The 19110-nt window shown below is 58.7% G+C and overlaps 2 protein-coding genes across 3 annotated transcripts; both read right to left on the bottom strand.

Annotated features, from left to right (window-relative positions):
* Positions 1–586: 586 nt before the first annotated feature.
* Positions 587–4077, bottom strand: NTF4 (neurotrophin 4). 2 transcript variants are annotated; one of them, XM_036425665.2, is made up of 3 exons: positions 3883–4077; positions 2658–2782; positions 587–1522 (listed from the first exon to the last, which is right to left on the bottom strand). In XM_036425665.2, the coding sequence occupies exon 3, from the start codon at positions 1508–1510 to the stop codon at positions 875–877; it is 636 nt and encodes a 211-aa protein (XP_036281558.1). In that variant the 5' UTR covers positions 1511–1522; positions 2658–2782; positions 3883–4077; the 3' UTR covers positions 587–874. The 2 variants fall into 2 exon arrangements, with proteins under 2 accessions (XP_036281558.1, XP_045433142.1); XM_045577186.1 differs by lacking the exon at positions 3883–4077 and adding an exon at positions 3473–3496.
* A 4594-nt stretch (positions 4078–8671) lies between these two features.
* KCNA7 (potassium voltage-gated channel subfamily A member 7) lies at positions 8672–12018 on the bottom strand. The gene is made up of 2 exons (XM_036425664.2): positions 11322–12018; positions 8672–9676 (listed from the first exon to the last, which is right to left on the bottom strand). The coding sequence occupies exons 1-2, from the start codon at positions 11874–11876 to the stop codon at positions 8861–8863; spliced, it is 1371 nt and encodes a 456-aa protein (XP_036281557.1). The 5' UTR covers positions 11877–12018; the 3' UTR covers positions 8672–8860.
* Positions 12019–19110: the final 7092 nt, after the last annotated feature.

The following is a 19110-nucleotide window of genomic DNA, read 5'->3' on the forward strand; positions in this document are numbered from 1 at the left end:
CAATGTGGGAGGCGACCAATCTATGTGTCTCTCTCACATCAATGTTTTCTCTGTGTCTCTCCCTCTCCACTCGCTCTGAAAACGAATGGGGAAAATATCTTTGAGTGAGGATTAACAAAAAACAAACAAAACACAGAGCCTTCTTGCCCCATCTGACCTAGCAAACCGTCCATTCGAGTCCTCGCTCCCAGCTAGTTGCTTACATGTTCCAGTTTTCATGCTCTGCCACCCACTTCTTTTTTTTTTTTTAAGTATTTTTAAAAAATATATTTTATTGATTTTTTACAGAGAGGAGGAGAGAGAGGTAGAGAGCTAGAAACGTCGATGAGAGAGAAACATCGACCAGCTGCCTCTTGCACACCCCCATCGGGGATGTGCCTGCAACCAATGTAAATGTCCTTGACCGGAATCGAACCTGGGACCTTTCAGTCCTCAGACTGAGCCAAACCGATTTTGGCGCTGCCACCCGAAATCTTGATATATTTCCCCCTTTTCACTCTCCCCATAATGAGCAAGGTAATGTCCTCTGAGAGCATACAGCAGCAACTTAGAAGCTGAAGGCCTCCAATGCTCACATCCACCAGAGTTGATCTGACAAGTTGTGTATTAGAGCTCTTAAACAGTAGACATTCAGAAAACATAGGCTATCATCATCATCATCATCCGCCGCCGTGGCGTTCACAGAACTCCTATTCATCCTTCAAAACCCCACCCATTTTCCCCACCTGTCTTGTACCGATTGAGCTGACTTTGTGACGACTTCACAAGTTCCCACAACAGAGGCCCAGAGCAGCCAGGCCCCCCCTGAGGTCCCTCTCGGCCTCCAGCTCTTCTCTCCTCTGCTTGCCCAGGTCCTTCCCGCGCAGAGCAGGCCTCAGGCCCGGCCGGTCCGGCTGAGGAGCGTGCAGACGCAGGCAGTGTCGATGCGAATCCAGCGCCAGCCCACGCGGCCCTGGGCGTCCGTGGTCAGCGCCCGCACGTAGGACTGCTTGGCCTTGCACTCGGACACCCAGTGCCTCCGGTCCACGCCCCGGCAGCCGCCGCCGCCCGCGCCGGGGCCCTCTTCCCCGGCGCTGTCGGCCTTGCAGCGGGTCTCAAAGAAGTACTGGCGCAGGGGGCTGCCGCCGGCCGCGGGCACCTCGCCCAGCACCTCCACCTCCCGCCCGCGCAGGTCCACGGCCGTCCGCCGGTCCGTCACCCAGCTGCTGACCGCGTCGCACACGGCCAGCTCCCCGCGGCGGCTGGCCGGCGCCGTCTCGCTCACGCCTCGCCGGCTGCGGTTGGCGGGGCCGCCCGCCGGCTCCCCGAAGGCCCCGGTCTCCAGCAGGAAGAGCAGCGGGGGGCCCGCGGGGGCGCCCCGGGACAGCACCACGCGCGGGGACAGGAGGTCCCACTCGGGGCCTGGAAACGGGGGCAGCGGAGAGGGCGGGGGGTGGGGTCCCACGGGGACGCTGGGGAGGAGGCAGAGGAGGAGGAGGATGGGGAGGCACCGTGCAGGGTGGGGCAGCATCTCGCAGGGCACCTGAGGAGGAAGAGAGCTGGGGTTAGAGAAGAGGGGAGTCATGTAGGGGGGACCCTAGGGAGGCCCTTGTTCTAGAACCTTGGGGAACCCATATTCTAGGATTGAATAATGCCCAACTTCCAGATTATCCTACTATTATCTATCTACATATATAAAGGTAAGCATCCCTTCCATCATTCAACCAGTAGATATGATGTGCACTGACCACCAGGGGGCAGACAGTCAACACACAGGCATGGAAACATGGGACAGACTGATGAATCTCAGAGGGAAGGGGGAAGGGGAGGACAGGGAGAGATGAACCAAGCTGAAACCGGTTTGGCTCAATGGATAGAGCATCAGCCTGCGGACTGAAAGGTCCCGGGTTCGATTCCAGTCAAGGGCATGTACCTTGGTTGCAGGCACATCCTCAGTAGGGGGTATGCAAGAGGCAGCTGGTTGATGATTCTCTCATCGATGTTTCTAACTCTCTATCCCTCTCTCTTCCTCTCTGTGGAAAATCAATAAAATATATATATATTTTTTTTTAAAGGAAGAGATTAACCAAAGATCTTATATGCATGCTAGAGGCCAGGTGCATGAATCCGTGCAGGTGGGGTCCCTCGGCCTGGCCTGCAGGGACCAGGCTGTAACTGGCTCTCCCACATCCCCAAGGGGTCCTGGGTGGCAAGAGGGCGCAGGCCAAGCCCAGGGCCCCCACCAATGCACAGGGCCTCTAGCGACTAATAATGGCCAACAATTGGGGACATACCGGCTCAGAGAGGTTAGTAACTTGGGCCAGGTCACACAGCCAGCAAATGCCAGAGGTGAAACGGGAACCCTGTCTGAGCACCCCCTACTCGGCCATACTGCCTCTGCAACCCCCAGAAACCCTAAGTCCTACAGCCTGGAGGAGGTTTGAGGTCCCAAACTTTGAGAAAGGCCAGCTCTGGAATCCTGGCGAGATCCAACTTCAGCTCGAAGCTCCACGAAGAAGGCAAGAAAGTCAGTTGGGCCTCAGTTTCCCTGCCTGCGCCCCTGATCTGGGGCTGGGAGCTGCAGGCGAAGCTGTGGCCACCGCCTTTCCCGCACCACATCCTGGAGGCCTGCGATTCCCGGAAGGGCGAGGTGGGGAGGACCAGGGTGGGTACCGGACCTGTCAGCACCTCCTCCGCCTCCGAGCTCCCGGGCTGGGGGCCCCCAGGCTCCAGGGGGCCCCTGTGGGGGACGCAGGGCGCCCCCTCCTTCCTGACATCTCAGGAGCGGGAAGGGGGCAACCACCTAGAGGAAGAGGGGAACAGGCATGTCAGACGGGGGGGGGGGGCTGAATCCCTGGGTAGGGTTTGGGGGTGAGGGTGGGGTATTGGAATGGGGGGGTAAGGACAAATCTGTGATACCTTAATTAATAAAGAAAAATTTTTTTAAGTGTAGGGTACCGAAACCGGTTTGGCTCAGTGGATAGAGCGTCGGCCTGCGAACTGAGAAGTCCCAGGTTCGATTCCGGCCAAGGGCTTGTACCTTGGTTGCGGGCACATCCCCAGTGGGGGGTGTGCAGGAGGCAGCTGATCAATGATTCTCTCTCATCGATGTTTCTAACTTTCTCTCCCTCTCCCTTCCTCTCTGTAAAAAATCAATAAAACATATATTTTTAAAAGTGTAGGGTACCCCACAGCCAAGCCACGCCCCCCTTGCCAGAGGCCCCTGGCCGGCCCAGGTGACGGCTCCTGGCCCGGATGGGAAGCAGATGGGGGGCGGGGATGGGGGAGAGGGGACCGCAGAGGCTGGAAAAGATTACATCCTCCTCGGCCCATCCATCTCCCGGACAGACAGGCAGGCTGGGGCGGGGCCGGGCCGGACCCCGGGGCACCGGGGGCGCTCACTCAGAGCCCGGGTCCCCCAGGCCGCCGCCTGGAATGTTCCCCGCGCGCACGGGACAGGCCGGGGCCCGCCCGCGCCTCCCGCCGCGCATACCTGGGCGGCTGCCGCCCGGCTGCGGGGAGCCGGGGGGAGAGGGGGTTCGGGGGGGAGCTGGGGGGAGAGGGGCGCATGCTGATCGGCCAGGACCCGCGGTCCAGGCCCCCCGTCCCTCCTCCCCCGGGACCCAGGGGTCCAGGCCCCCAGCCCCTCCTCCCCGGACCCTGAAGTTCTGGGGTTCGAGCCCCGCCCCCCAGGTTCTCCGCAGAAGCTTCAGGCTGGGGGTCCGGGCTCCGGAGACCCCCCTGGGGGCGCCCCCACGGGGAGGGGGTCACCGGTTGTTCCTCGGGGACTCTGCTCCTGCCTCAGTTTCCTCCGCCAGCCCCGCCCCCGGCCCCGCCCCGCCCCTCCCTACCCGGGGGCAGGGCGCCCGGGCGCGGGACCCGGAGGAGGCGCGGAGCTCTTACCTGGGCGCCCTGCTCCGGCTGCCGGCGGGCTCCGCGCCGCGCACCGAGGCTCCCAGGGCCCGGGTCGGGGCGGGGGCGGGGCGGCGCCGACGGCGGAGGAGGGGCCGGGGGAGCCCGCCTTCCGCGCGCGGGCCGGGACCTCGGGAGCCCAGCCTGGCGAGCTCAGCCCTCCGCCCGCCTGGGTCTCAGGAGGCCAGGCGCCAGCCCCCGCCTCCTCCCGCAGACCCTGGAGTGGGACCCCCAGTCCCTCCTCCCTCAGACCCAGGAGTGGGACCCCCAGCCCCCGCCTCCCGCAGACCCAGGAGTGGGACCCCCAGTCCCTCCTCCCTCAGACCCAGGAGTGGGACCCCCAGCCCCCGCCTCCCGCAGACCCAGGAGTGGGACCCCAGCCCCCGCCTCCCGCAGACCCAGGAGTGGGACCCCAGCCCCCGCCTCCCGCAGACCTTGGAGTGGGGACCCCCGCCCCTCCTCCCTCAGACCCAGGGGTCCAGGCCCCCAGCCCTCCTCCCTCAGACCCAGGTCCTCCTCTCTCAGACCCAGGGCTGGGGGACCCCCAGCCTCCTCCTCCCTCAGGCCAGGAGTCTGGCTCCCCAGACCCCTCCTCCTCCCTCAGACCCAGGAGTCTGGCTTCCCAGCCCCTCCTCCCGCAGACCCAGGAATGGGGACCCCAGCCCCTCCTCCCTCAGACCCAGGAATGGGGACCCCAGCCCCTCCTCCCTCAGACCCAGGGCTGGGGGACCCCCAGCCCCTCCTCCCTCAGACCCAGGAGTCTGGCTTCCCAGCCCCTCCTCCCTCAGACCCAGGAATGGGGACCCCAGCCCCTCCTCCCGCAGACCCAGGAATGGGGACCCCAGCCCCTCCTCCCGCAGACCAGGAGTCTGGGCCCGAGATTCCTTCGCATTCTTCAGCCAGCGAAGTGTCAATCCCCAGGCAGATTCCCACCCTCTGCTCCCATCCCCACGCTCCCAGGAGCTCCCGGCCAGACATTAACCAGCTGGGCCTGGGCAGCGATAAGGCCCCGGGCCAGGGGGGGACAGTGGATGTGGGGGGCTCTCCCACAGAGCCCTCCTCTCCCCTGGAATTTCCTGGCTGGGCACTGGGGAGAGGGTCTTGTCCTGAGCTCAGAGGAGAGAAGTTGAAGGTGTTACAGGCCTGGGAGAGAGGTTTGGTTTGGGGGCACAATGACCTTAGAGAAAGAAGGAAAGTGAAGGGAGACTGGGGGCGGGGGGAGGCACGGAAAAGGGGAAGAGTCCCAGAGAAAGAGGGGGGACAGAGGCCCAGAGAGAGAGCGAGCCCCTGAGCGGGGGGAAGACGGGAGTTGGAGTCCAGGACAGCCCGGCGGCCGGGCCCTCACCCCTCTGCAGGGTTGTTTTCAGGGGAAAGCTGACACTTGTCTGGGGGGGAGGGGGCATCCCATACCTCTCCCTCAGCCTAAATATAGCATGGCAAGGTGGCAGGAAGGGTGTCCCCGCGCTGGGTGTTCCCCTCGCCTCTTCCCCATCGCTCAGAGCCAGGGCGGCATGGCAGGCGGCGGCGCAGTTGTTTATTGGGGTGGGGGAGGGGCGCCCCCAGGCTCTGAGTGTCCCCTCCCTGACTCACCACACCCTTCCCCACCCCAGCACCCAGCGCGGGCCAGGCCTGTCAGAGGGCCCCCACGGAACCCCGGGGAGAGCAACTGAGGAACTAGCAGAGGAGGAAGTGGCAAAAGTCTCTGTCCCCCCACTGTCCGTGTCTCAGGTGCCCTCTCTCTCCGGCTCCTGTCTCCCTCTCTCTGGGTCTCTGTCCTCCCCCTGGCCTCCGACCCCCCTCCCAGGCCACTGCCTTCCTCTCCCCAGCGGCCGCTCCCCGTGGGTGCCACTCTCAGCCTGTCTCCGTCCCCCTCTGCAGGTCTCGGTTCCTCTGGGCCTGTGCCTCCTCCTCCTCCTCTTCGGGTCTCTGTGCTAACTCTGCGCCTGCCCCCGCGATGCTGTCCGTGTCTGCCACCGCGAGGAGGCCTGTCTTTTCTGTCTCCAGGTGTGCCTCTCTCTCCCTCGCAGAGAGAAGTGACAGCCTACGGGTTATGTTATTTCCGACCTTTATCAAACTCTTCCCACCCTCTGTACCCGCTGCCATCTCTCTGTATAAGGAGGTAGGTGGGTCGCCCTGGCTGGTGTGGCTCAGTGGATAGAGCCTCGGACCCTGGCCTGTGGCCTGAAGGGTCTCGGCTTCGAGTCCGGTCAAAAGCACATACCTCGGTTGCAGGCTTGATCGCTGGCCCTGGTCGGAACTTGTACAGGGGGGCAAGCAATGGATGTGTCTCTCTCACATCGATGTTTCTCTCTCTCTCTGTCTCTCTCCCTTCCTTCCACTCTCTCTGAAACTCAATGGGGAAAAAAAATAAAAAATGAACAAAAAATAAATAAAAACCAAGGGAAAAATAGGGTGATGACTCACAACAAAAAGGTAGTGGGGTGAAATCAGGGGTTCCAAACTGAGTCTCTCAGCTGCATTCTGAGCTGTCAAAGGGGCTTCATAAAAGCTGTGTTCCTTGCCCTGGCTGGTTTGGCTCAGTAGCTGGAGCACAGGCCTGCGGCCTGAGGGGTCCCAGGTTCGAGTCCGGTCAAGGGCACATGCCCTGGTTTTCAGGCTCTGTCTCCAGTGGGGGGCGTGCAGGAGGCAGCCAATCAATGATGGTTCTCTCTCATCATTGATGTTTCTGTCTCTCTTTCTCCCTTCCTCTCTGAAATCAATAAAACTTTCATTTTAATAAAAGAAAAAAGAGGTGCACCGAAATCAGTTTGTCTCGGTGGATAGAGCGTCAGTCTGAGGCCTGAAGGATGCCAGGTTTGACTCCGGTCAAGGGCATGTACCTTGGTTGCGGGCACATCCCCAGTAGGTGTGCAAGAGGCAGCTGTTCGATGTGTCTCTCTGATCGATGTTTCTAACTCTCTAACCCTCTCCCTTCCTCTCTGTAAAAAAACAAAAAAAATACATATTTTTTAAAGAGGTGTGTTCCCCTCAAACCAGTTCCCCTCTGATGCGTCACTCTGCTGCCTCTAAGGTTTCATTTGACAAAAAAAAAGGGGGGGGGGTTATATTATAGTTAAAAATAACAATAACAACAACCACACTCTGCAAATCACTGGATGGGTTTTAATGAGTTAATATGGGTTAAGTGCTTTGAATGATGCCTGGTGCATAGGAAGCCCTATATGTGTTAGTGATTCAACCCTCCTCCTCCTCCCCCTCCTCTCCTCCTCCTCCTCCTCCTCCTCCTCCCCCTCCTTCTCCCCTCCCTCTCCTCCTCCTCCTCCTCCATCTCAAAGTGCCCTTTAAGATGGAAAGACCTCTAAAGTGTTTGGCCTCGTGGCCTTGGGTGACACGCTCCGCTCTGAGCCTCAGTTTCCTGTCTGTGAGGCTGTCCGGGCGCGGGAGGTCCGGGGCGCCCCAGCAGGCTGCCACGGCGCTGGCCCCGGCGGTGACGGCGCCTGACCTTGGGGCGCTCTCAGGCCCTGAGCCGCTGGCCGCTCCCGGCTTTGCCTGCCGGCCTTCCTGGGCCGCGGGGAGATGGCATGGGGCGCCCCCACGTGGGACTCTCCTCTCCTTCAGGCTCAGGGGCCCTGCCTTGGCCCTCTTTGGTCTCTCTCTCTCTGGGGTACTCCCGGTGTCTGTCCCTCTCTCTCTCTGGGTGCCTGACACCCCGCCGTGCTCTCCACCCCCCACTCTTGGTCTCTGCCTGCCTCTCCTGTGGATCGTGTCCTCCCTCCCCCTTCCCTGGGTCCTGGTCTCTGAGCGTCTGTTCCTCTCTCTTTGTGTCTTCATCTCCTCTTCTCTGGTTTCTCTTTCTCGGAGCCTCTGTCCTTCCCCAGGTCTCTGTCCCCCCGTCCCCCACCGTGTAGGGACAGAGTATAGTGACCCCCCCTCGCCCCTTCCCCTGGTGGTTCTGATGTCCATGTCCGGAAGCAGCACTGCGGGCGAGGACAGACAGAAAGGGGGTTTCGGTGAAGCCGGTGTGGGGTGGACGGAGGGAGTGTCCGGCTCAGTGTGTCTCCCCGAGGCCACAGCGCATGTTCGCTCCCTGAGGCAGGGTCCCTCCTCGGTGCCCGGGTCCTCCGTGTCACCACGGAACCCTAACCCACTCCACAGGGCCCCGCGGAGTCCACCCGCACGGCCCGGCTCAGCCCACGGCCCTGCCGCACTCACAGCGCCACGTCCGTGTAACGCAGCTCGACGTGTGGCCGAGGCCTGGTCCTGGAGGCTCCCGTGACCACACGGGCCCATGTGGCCCAGCTCCCGTGGAGCCCCCGCCGCCCCGGCCACGCACACACACCCCTCCACACGTTCGGGAGACTCCCACAGTCCCCGTCCCAGCCCGGCGTCACCTCGCATGACCTAGAAAGCTCACATTCCATCACTTGACTCTTCTCCATGACTCACAAGTTCGCAGGACCTAAAATAACATCCACCCAGCGGGACGCAACGCCGGCCCGCGCCCGCCACGTCTCAGTGCCACCCCGCCACGAGGGGACACGCCTGCCACGGGGGACCACATGGCCGGGGGGCCCTGAAACCACAGGACCCCCCACAAGGCGGTTGTCAAGACTCACCCGGACTCACCGCCCAACCCAACCCAACCCAACCCAACCCAACCCAGCCCAACCCGGAACCACGGCACTCACACAGCGATACGGCCGGATGGATCTCAGCAGCAGCCCGAGGGGCTCCGCGGCCTGGCAGGAACCAGTGCAGGTCAAACCAGTGCACCCCGCCCCCCAGCTCAGCTCAGGGTCACCCCTTTCCACTCACTGCCGCCTAAGGAGGCACCTACAGGAGAACCAGCCCACAGGCGAGAGCCGAGAGGCTCAGTGTCCTTCAACTCGTTACCACTTAGCCCAGTTCTTCCCAGACCCAACCCCTCCCTCCTCCTCCCTCCTCCCCTCCCTCCCCCTCCCTCCCTCCCTCGGAGGAGATGTGAGGTCCTGCGGGCGCCCACGGTCCCTCACACTTCGGTGACCATGTGCTTCCCGGGGGGCGGCCAGAGCGGAGGCGACAGCTCGGGCACCTCCCCGTCCACCAAGCCCCCGTTGGCCTTGCCCTCCAGCGGGCCACAGGGCTGCGTGTCCACGTGGCTGTACATGCCCGCCTCCTCGCCCTCCGTCTCCCGGTGGTAAAAGTAGCTGAAGTTGGACACGATGACGGGCACGGGCAGGGAGATGGTGAGCACGCCGGCGATGGCGCACAGGGAGCCCACGATCTTGCCGCCCACGGTGACCGGGGCCATGTCGCCGTAGCCCACGGTGGTCATGGTGACCACGGCCCACCAGAAGGACTCGGGGATGCTGGTGAAGTAGGAGTCTTCCCGGTCGACCTCGGCGAAGTAGACGGCGCTGGAGAAGAGGACCACGCCGATGAAGAGGAAGAAGATGAGCAGGCCCAGCTCGCGCATGGAGGCCCGCAGCGTCTGGCCCAGGATCTGCAGGCCCTTGGAGTGGCGGGACAGCTTGAAGATGCGGAAGACGCGCACCAGCCGGATGACGCGCAGGATGGCCAGCGACATGGCCGGCTGGCCCACGCCCCGCTGCTGGGCCAGCTCGGTGCCCAGCGCCACGAAGTAGGGCACGATGGCCACGAAATCAATGAGGTTCATCACGTTCTTGAAGAAGGCGGGCTTGCTGGGGCAGGCCAGCAGGCGCACCAGCAGCTCGAAGGAGAACCAGCAGATGCACAGCGTCTCCACCACAAAGAACGGGTCATCGAAGGGCGACCGGGGCGGGGGGCCGGGCGCCGGGCTGGAGCCGTTCAGCCGGGAGGCAAACTGCAAGGGGGAAGGGGTTCAGGGGTGCTTCCGGTTCTTCCTCGGAGCCTCTGTCCTTCCCCAGGCTCTGCCTGCCCCCTCCTCTGGGTTTCTGTCTCTCCCTCCAACCCCCACCATGTAGGACAGACTATAGTGACTCCCTCTCGCTTCTTTCCCTGGTGGCTCTGATGACCACGTCTGAAAGCAAAACTTCCTGTCCAGACGAAACCGGTTTGGCTCAGTGGAGAGAGCGTCAGCCTGCGGACTGAAAGGTCCCAGGTTCGATTCCGGTCAAGGGCATGTACCTTGGTTGTGGGCACATCCCCAGTGGGAGGTGTGCAAGAGGCAGCTGATCGATGATTCTCTCTCATCGATGTTTCTAACTCTCTATCCCTCTCCCTTCCTCTCTAAAAAATCAATAAAATATAAAATAAAAAATTTTCCTGTCTGGGGCCGGGACACACTGGAATGGCCGTATTCGCTGTGTAAGTAGCCAAGAATGTATCTATACATCGGTCAACAGCCGTGGCTCCGAGGCCAGCAGTGACCTGCTGTCATAGGCCCTCCCAGGCCCCGGGGTCATCCCTGCTTGGCTGGCTCTCTGGTCCCTCATCCACTGCTGGGGCCTCCTGAAATGGCGCGGCCTGGGGCTCCAATCTGCCCCCAGCGAGAATTCTCCAGCCAGGGAGGGTCCCTAAGCTGCCCCCCCTGCCCTGCGCTCCCACAGCCAGCCCAGACTACAATGCTATGATGGTCAAGACCTTTCCGTCCGCCAGACCCTGACCCCTACTCTTACAGCTCCCGGCTTTGTTTGTGATGGACTCCTCCTACCCTAGCCCTCAGGAGCCACCACTCTGTCACCTCAGCTTCCCTCCCTCTCCCTCTCCCTCTCCCTCTCCCTCTCCCTCTCCCTCTCTCTCTTCCTCCCTCCCTCTCCCTCTCTCTCCTTCCTTCCATTTTGGTTTGTTAATCCTCACCAGAGGTTTGTGCCCTTGACTGGGAATCGGGAAACGAACCCATGACCCTTCAGTCCGCAGGCCAAGCTCTAACCACTGAGCAGACGGGCCAGGGCCCCAGCTGCTTTCTTCAGGTCCGACTGTCATCACCTCCACCCCATCCTTCCCTTTGGTTACCATGAGCCGCACAGGCCCCGGATTTTTCCATGCTCTCTCCTACCCACTGCTTTGATTTCTTAAGGTGCCTGAACTCAGGTCCTCCTGCCCTCCTCCTCAAGCCAGGTTTCTCGCCTACCTGAACCCTGCCTTCAACAGGACGGGTCCCTCTACTGCGATCCCCAGGCCCCGCTCCTCTTAAGCACCCCTGCGCCCCTAGCTTTTGATGGGGGAGTCCCCTGACAGGCCAGTCCCTAGATTGCTCATCCCCTTAAAGCCCCTTGCCACACCTGAAATTGGCCAGGTCCTCCTCCCAGAACCCCGCGCCCCGCCCACCTTCCCGAGAGGCCCCGCCTCCCACGGCCCTGAACCCGCTTTCTGATAGGCCAGGGGGCCCGCGGGGCACGCCCATCTACAGCCAGAGCCCACCTTCCCGAGAGCCCCCCCCCCCACGGCCCTGCACCCGCTTTCTGATAGGCCAGGGGACCCTCGGGGCACGCCCACCTCCCCCTTAAACCACGCCCCTCCTCCGCCCAGGCCCCGCCCCCTCTCACCGGTCCCGCCGCGGCCACCGCCGCCAGCCCCGGCCGGTCGCGGTCGTCGCGGAACTCGGGCAGCGTCTCGAGGCAGAAGACGACGATGGAGACGAGGATGACGAGCACGGAGACGACGGCGAGCACGCGCGCGGCCTGCGAGCTCTCGGGGAACTCGAAGAGCAGCCAGAGCTGGCGCGCGAAGGCGCGGCGGGGCAGCGGGCGCTCGGGCGGCAGCGGGCAGCCCTCGTCCTCGCGCAGGCGCGCCATGGCCGCGGCGCCCAGCCCGTAGAAGGCCACCTCCTCCAGGAAGACGTCGAGCGGCACGTGCGCCGGCCGCCGCAGCCGCCCGCCCGACTGGTAGTAGTAGAGCACGGCGTCGAAGCTCGGCCGGTGCCGGTCGAAGAAGTACTCGCGGCGCGCGCCGTCGTAGAAGCGGCCGCGGCGCGCCGGGTCCCCGAGCAGCGTGTCCGGGAAGCGGCCCAGCGTGCGCGCCCGCGTCTCGAACCGCAGCCCCGCCACGTTGAGCACCAGCCGCTCGCAGCAGCCGCACGGCGGCGAGCACCGCGGCTCCATGGCGTGCGCGCAGCCCCGCTGGTGACCCGCGGCGGGCGGACGTGTGGCCCCGACGCCCGACCCGGCCCGGCCCCACCTCGGCCTCTGCCGCCGCCGCCGCCGCCGCCCCAGCCTGGTGTCCGGTGTCCACGCGTAAAAATAGCCCGGCCCTCCGGCCAGGGCGCGGGGGAGGGGGCGCCGTGACCCCGGCGGGGCAGCGGGGACCCGCGCGCCCTCTGCCGGGGCGCCCGCCCTTTCCCCCGCCCCAGCCACCGCCCAGCGGCGCCGTCTCCGCGCCCGCCCCGCTCTCCGACCCCCTTTCCATGGCCCAGGACCTCTGTCTTCTGACCTGCATCTTCCCAGGGGTGCCCTTCGTGTCTGTCTGTCTGGCTGTCTGGCTCTCAAGTGAGTACCCGAGTCCCTCTGGCGGAGACACAGATGCCCACCCCTTTCTCTCCTTCTCTGGTGTGTCTGCGTCTGGCCAGGTCTTGGACTTGGGTCTGCCTGTCGGGGATGTGTGTCTGTGTGTCTTTATGGGGCCAATCTCTCTAAGTTTTGCCGCCCTGTGGGATTCTGTGTCTTGGTTTCTCTGATCTATGTCTTTGACTCTTTTTCTCTCTCGAGAGAGAGAGTCTGTCTCTGTTTATCTGTTGTCTCCCCTGGCCTCTGTCTCTCCCCTCTGCCCAGGCCTCTCTGCTTCTCTTGCTGGGTCTCCTCTCTCAGTATCTCTCAGCCCGCCGTGTCTCTGTCCGTGGGTTTCTCTGGGGCGAACTCAAACTTTGGTCTTTCTTTCCCTGAAGCATTCTGCAAGCCTCTGTCTCAGCCAGGGCCTCTGGAGGACTCCGTCTCCCTCTCCAGAGCATCAGCTGCCTCCTGCACACCCCCCACTGGGGATGTGCCCGCAACCAAGGTGCATGCCTTTGGCCGGAATCGAACCTGGGACCCTTGAGTCTGCAGGTCGACCCTCTATCCACTGAGCCAAACCGGTTAGGGCTCCGGAGTCACCTCTCCGAGTCTCTCTCTGACCATCACTTTTGGGTCAGGCCCTCCACTGCCCCGGGGGCCGCCTGGCCCTGGAGCGCTCCAGCAGGTGCGGCCCTCAGCCGGTCCCCTCGCAGGGGTTCTCCGCCGGGGTTCCCCGCCAGGTACGCTGAGGCCCAGCCAGACCTGAGCTGCAGCAGCCCTCCAGGGCCAGAGAGGCAGGGCCTGCTCCGCGCGGGTGGGGGCGGGCTGGGGAGATGCCGCAGGGTCACTCCGAGGGGCCGAAGGACAGACGGACGGTGGCCTTCCAGCCGCGGGTGTCCTATGACATCGCATAAAAATAGCCCCGTCCAGCTGGGCTTTCAGGGACAGGGAGTGGTGGGTCGGTCACCTGGACACCTGCGGGCGCGGTCTCCGGCGCCCTCTGCTGGGCGAGCGGAGAGGCTGAAGGTTTTACTCCCTGCGAATTCCCGCCTTCTGCCCGTTTACATGTTCCTGTCACCACCTTCCCTCTGGATGTGTGTCCTGCTCTTTGGGTCTCTCTGTATTGGTCTCTCTCTCTTTCATGATCTTAAATATATATATATATATATTTGATTTTTTACAGGGAGGAAGGGAGAGAGATAGTCAGAAACATCGATGAGAGAGAAACATCCATCAGCTGCTGCCTGCACACCCCCTACTGGGGATGTGCCCGCAACCAGGGTACATGCCCTTGACCGGAATCGAACCCGGGACCTTTCAGTCCACAGGCCGATGCTCTATCCACTGAGCCAAACCGGTTTTGGCCCTTTCATGATCTTTGATACTCATCGTCTCTGGGTTTCTGCCCCCCTCCCCCCCATCCCTCTGGTGTTTTTTCTTCTCTCTGGTCTCTGTCTTCTGTGCCGCACCCGCACGGCCAAGGGTGAGCCTGAGTGGGGGCGGTGAAGGATGGAGAAAGCGGGGTCTGGGTGGGACGCTGTCCCCTGATGGAGAGCTAGCGGCAGCACCACGGACTACAAGCCGTGTCTATTTTACAGCCGGATTCCATGAAGCAAAGGAAGGGTGTGGTCAAGATGTTTACAACATTCTCATGGGTTTCCATCCTCCTCAATCGCATGCACCTGAACTCTATCAAGCCCACATCACTCAGGCTCGCCGGACCACATGCTTGGACCATAGGTTCAAGCGTACAACGAAAGTAGCTGCTGGCTATCACTGTGCTGGAGGCTCTGCCCTCCAAGCTGGGACTGTGACCTCTCGTCAGTCTGAGGCTTGAAACTGTCCAAACACTGTGGCCGCTCTGCACAGTCTCCCCTTGCCTGTCATTCTCCAGGACCCCAAAGAGACCCCTCTTGGTGGGTCTCAACTCTCTGTGGACCTGACCCCCGCCTTCCCTCTCAGCCCTGCCTCTTACACCCGCACCAACACTGCTCCTCCTTGCCCCTTCCAGACGATTCTCCCTCCCTCCCTCCCCCTGAAGCTCAGGCCGTCCACAGACACCTCTGCCCACGCTTCCCTGGTGACTCCCGTCTCCCTTCTGGCCCCTCCCGCTGCCATGGAAGATTCCAGACGTCATCATGCTTAGAAATGTCAGTGTCCTCCTAGCTGATCCTCCTGGAAGCTGGCCCGTACGGATCGTCTTTCCCCCCAAAGGATCGTATTTCTTGTCCTACCAAGAAGTCCTGAGCCTTGCCACACCCTCACTAGGGGAGTCCATGCCCCTGGCTTCTGGTCATTCCCTCAACCCACAGGCTGTCTCGTGGGAAGCCGTGTGGTTTCCCAGGTTGGGATATAAAAGGCAACTTCCCGCTGAAGCTGGTTTGGCTCAGTGCATAGAGCGTCGGTCTGCAGACTGAAGGGTCCCGGGTTCGATTCCGTACAGGGGCATGTACCTTGGTTGCGGGCACATCCCCGGTGGGGGGTGTGCAGGGGCAGCTGGTCGATGTTTCTCTCTCTCATCAACGTTTCTATCTCTCTATATCTCTCCCTTCCTCTCTGTGAAAAATCAATAAAATATATTAAAAAAAAAAGGCAACTTTCCATCCCACTGTTTCCTTGGAACACTTCTTCTTCTTCTTCTTCTTCTTCTTCTTCTTCTTCTTCTTCTCTCTCTCTCTCTCTCTCTCTCTCTCTCTCTCATCTTCACCTGAGGATATTTTCCCATTGATTTTTAGAGAGAGTGGAAGGGAGGGGGGAGGGAGAAAGAGAGAGAGAGAGGTGAGAGAGACACATCAATTGGTTGCCCCCCACACCTGCCCCAATTGGGGCCAGGGATCGAACATGCAACTCCGGTACGTACCTGTGAGCAGGAATCGAACCCCAGAGCCTTTAATGCACTGCTGATGTTCTAACCACTGAGCTTCACAGACCGGGCCTCCTTGGGACACTTCTGCAGGCCAAATGGCCAGGCCCCTGTGAAGAGGACTTGAGGCTGCTGGCCCTTAGCCCTGGCTGACCTCGGCTGGTGACCAGTACCAACCTGTTGTCATCTGAGCAAGTCACCCTGCTGGAAGCACTTCCTATTGCCCCAGCCAGGCTCCCCGGACGGATGCTTCTAGAGCCAGACAAGCCCCTCCCCCAGCTCTGCCCAGCTCGAAGATTTGTGAGGTTAGAGAGTTCTTTTTGGGGGAAAGGTGAGAAACCTCAGAGACAGACGTCCCTTCTCAGTAGGCCCGGTGCACGATATTTGTGAACAGATTGGGTCCCTGGGCCTGGCTGGCGATCAGAGCCCATCAGGCTCCCAGCCTCCCACCTCTTCCTCCCCACACCTCCTCAGCGCCCTGCCTGCCATGTTCTGTGCTGCCCCCTGGTGGTCAGCGCATGTCCTAGCTAGTGATTGAACTCCCAAGAGGGCACTTTGTATATTATCCTTATAGATAGATAGATGATAGATAGATAGATGATAGATAGATAGATAGATATAGATATAGGGTGCAAGAGGTTGATATGTCTTATCACAGGTGACTTCAGTTTGACGACTTGCTTAGAAACCCAGCTAATGTCTGCTGGGTTTCTCCACTGTAGCTATTATTTTTCCCCCTTGTAATTAATGAATGATTGAGAAAGCCATCTTTTTTTGCTCAGTCACGCTTATGGAGGTTAACTTACATGCAGTAAATCTAACCTTTCTAGCCCACACTTCCGTGAGTCTTGGCAAATGAATATAGTCGTGTGACTGTGCTACAATCAAAACAGACAACCATTGTACCACTCCCCAAACTTTCCTCTGCAGCCAGTGCCCCCTCCTCCAGCTCTAGGAAACTACTCTGTTTTCTCCTCCTGTCCCTGGCCCGCGTGTGTGTGTGTGTGTGTGTGTGTGTGTGTGTTTCAGAATGTCAAATAAATGAAATCACAAGTATGTAGCCCTTGATCCAGCTTCTTTCCCTGAGGACTCACTCCTGTGCATCAGTAGCTCTTTCTTTCTTTTTTTTTTAAAAAATATATATATTTTATTGATTTTTTACAGAGAGGGATAGAGAGTTAGAAACATCGACGAGAGAGGATCATCGATCAGCTGCCTCCTGCACACCCCCCACCGGGGATGCACCCGCAACCAAGATACATGCCATTGACCGGAATCGAACCCGGGACCCCTCAGTCCCCAGGCTGACGCTCTACCACTGAGCCAAACCGGTTTCGGCTAGTAGCTCTTTCTTAACTCTCATTCCTAAGCATGGCTGTATGCCCATCGATGTGCCCATTCACTGTACGAAGGACGTTTAAGTTACATTTCATTTGTGGTTATTATGAATAAAGCTGGTGTAGAAACCTGTTTACATTTTGTTGTTTTTTTTTTAAACATATTTTATTGATTTTCCGCAGAGAGGAAGGGAGAGGGATAGTCAGAAACATCAATGAGAGAGAAACATCGATCAGCTGCCTCCTGCATGCCCCCACTGGGGATGTGCCCACAACCAAGGTACATGCCCTTGACCGGAATCAAACCTGGGACCCTTCAGTCCGCAGGCCAGCACTCTATCCACTGAGCCAAACCGGTTTCAGCAATAAAATATACTTTAAAAAAAAAAAGTAAATTAGGTATGTCCCTTGCCTGGTCAAAACTCATTACTCCCTACTTCATTAAAAATAAATAAAAAAATCTTCCTTCACGCCTTGTAACACGTGATCCAGGCAAGGCTCAGCAGTGACTGCTACAATAATAGTTGCGGAACAGAAGGTGTGCAAGGTGGCAAGGTCTCACTTCTTTTTTTCTTTTTTAAAAAATATATTTTATTGATTTCTTTTACAGAGAGGAAGGGAGAGAGAGAGAACCAGAAACATCGATGAGAGAGAAACATCGACCAGCTGCCTCTTGCACACCCCCCATCGGGGATGTGCCCGTAACCAACATACATGCCCTTGACCGGAATCAAACCTGGACCTTTCAGTCCGCAGACCGACGCTCTATCGCTAAGCCAAACCGGTTTTGGCAAGGTCTCACTTCTGAGATGGCCATGGGGAAAAGGCTCCTTCACAAGGAGGGATCTGCCCTCCGGTCCCTGACCAGGTGACCACGCTCAGCGTCCTCATGGTGGGACCATCTAACATGGTGCACGTCCAGATGCGATTCAGTATGAATTTCATGGTATCGTCAGGAAACGTCCTTGCCCCAAATTCTTAACTTCAGCCTCTCCAAACCTTCAGACTCAATGTCCGTTTTACAGCCAGCAAAGGAGTCATGGAACAAACCCTAACAGCAGGGGGAAACAATCAGACAGACCTACAACGTGGACATTCTGCTGGGAGCTGCTCTGAACTCTGGGAAAAACAACAACCTAATGGAGTGCAAGTGTGTGTGTGTGTGTGTGTGTGTGTGTGTGTTTGTGTTTGTGTATGTGTGTGTATTCTATCGATATATTAAAACAGACTAAGGAGACATAACAACCACAATGTGTGAATCTTGCTTGGCTCCTGGTTTGAATTGAGACAAAGTATTCTTGGGTCAATTGGGAAAATCTGAATAAGAGTTGGGTAAACTTTCTTAGAGGTGAAAATAATTTTGTGGTTATGTGGCAGCAAATCCTTACTCTTAGAAGATACATGCTAGGTGAGGGACATGCCTGATTTACATTTTTATTTTTAAAATATATTTTATTGATATTTTACAGAGAGGAAGAGAGAAGGATAGAGAGTTAGAAACATCGATAAGAGAGAATCATTGGTCAGCTGCCTCTTGCACACCCCCTACTGGGTGTGCCCGCAACCAAGGTACATGCCCTTGCCCGGAATTGAACCTGGGACCTTTCAGCTCTATCCACTGAGCCAAACCGGTTTCGGCCTGATTTACATTTTTAAAAGATCACGTGCCTGGCTGAATATTATTACGGTAGGGTTAGCTTTATTTTCTTTAAATTTTTCATTTTGAAGTAATTCTAGAATCACAGAAAAGCTCCAAAATATAGTGCAGAGTTCCCACATACACATGTAAGTAAAGCAAATGTGAAAGAGATTTTCTTCTTTTTCTTTTTCTCCTTTTATTTATTGATTTTTAGAGAGAGGAAAGTAGAGAGAGAGAAACATGGATATGAGAGTGATACATTGATTGGCTGCCTCCTATACACCCCACACCAGGAATAGAATCAAAACCTGGGCACCTGCCCTAACTGGGAATCAAACTGGAAACCTTTCGGGACAACACCCAACCAACTGAACCACACCGGCTAAGGTCAAATATTTTTTATTTTTATTTTATTTTATTTTAAAAAATATATTTTATTAATTTTTTATAGAGAGAAAGGAGAGGGAGATAGTTAGAAACATTGATGAGAGAAAAACATCGACCAGCTGCCTCCTGCACGCCCCCTACTGGGGATGTGCCCGCAACCAAGGTACATGCCCTTGACCTGAATCGAACCTGAGACCCTTCCGTCCGCAGGCTGAGCCAAACCGGTTCCGGCGGGTTTGGATATTTTTGCATTGCGGCTATTGTAACAGTTTCCCATGGGTGGTCAAAGACGTGCTCCGAAGTCCAAATCTTCATGGTGCCGGTGGCCCGCGCGGTGTCCCAGAGACGCAGAGGCCAAGAGGCCGCCCAGGCCCCCAGCCCTGACCCCCCCCCCCCCCGCCTCCCCGCCGGCCGCGCAGCGCGCACGCGCCCTGTGCTCTTAGAGTACGTTTCCTGAAATATGAAATTAGTCATTTAAATTTAAAAAATATTTCAATTCAATCTATCTAATAAAGTGTAAATACATTACTTAAATACAATATTTAACAGTTCTCCAGTGTTCTAAGAGACATGGCTGCCAGCTCTCTGACCTCATGGTCAACAGCGGGATTCCAGGGGCCCCAC

This window comes from Pipistrellus kuhlii, unplaced genomic scaffold, assembly GCF_014108245.1.
Source record: "Pipistrellus kuhlii isolate mPipKuh1 unplaced genomic scaffold, mPipKuh1.p scaffold_m20_p_84, whole genome shotgun sequence".
Classification (NCBI taxonomy): domain Eukaryota; kingdom Metazoa; phylum Chordata; class Mammalia; order Chiroptera; family Vespertilionidae; genus Pipistrellus; species Pipistrellus kuhlii.

What these genes read in the sequence shown, in the direction of transcription:
- KCNA7 (XM_036425664.2), bottom strand. Translation starts at nt 11,876, where the DNA reads ATGGAGCCGCGGTGCTCGCCGCCGTGCGGCTGCTGCGAGCGGCTGGTG. An exon ending in CGGTGGCCGCGGCGGGACCG is followed by an intron (nt 9,677 to 11,321) that starts GTGAGAGGGGGC and finishes TCCCCCTTGCAG; the next exon opens with TTTGCCTCCCGGCTGAACGG.
- NTF4 (XM_036425665.2), bottom strand. Translation starts at nt 1,510, where the DNA reads ATGCTGCCCCACCCTGCACGGTGCCTCCCCATCCTCCTCCTCCTCTGC.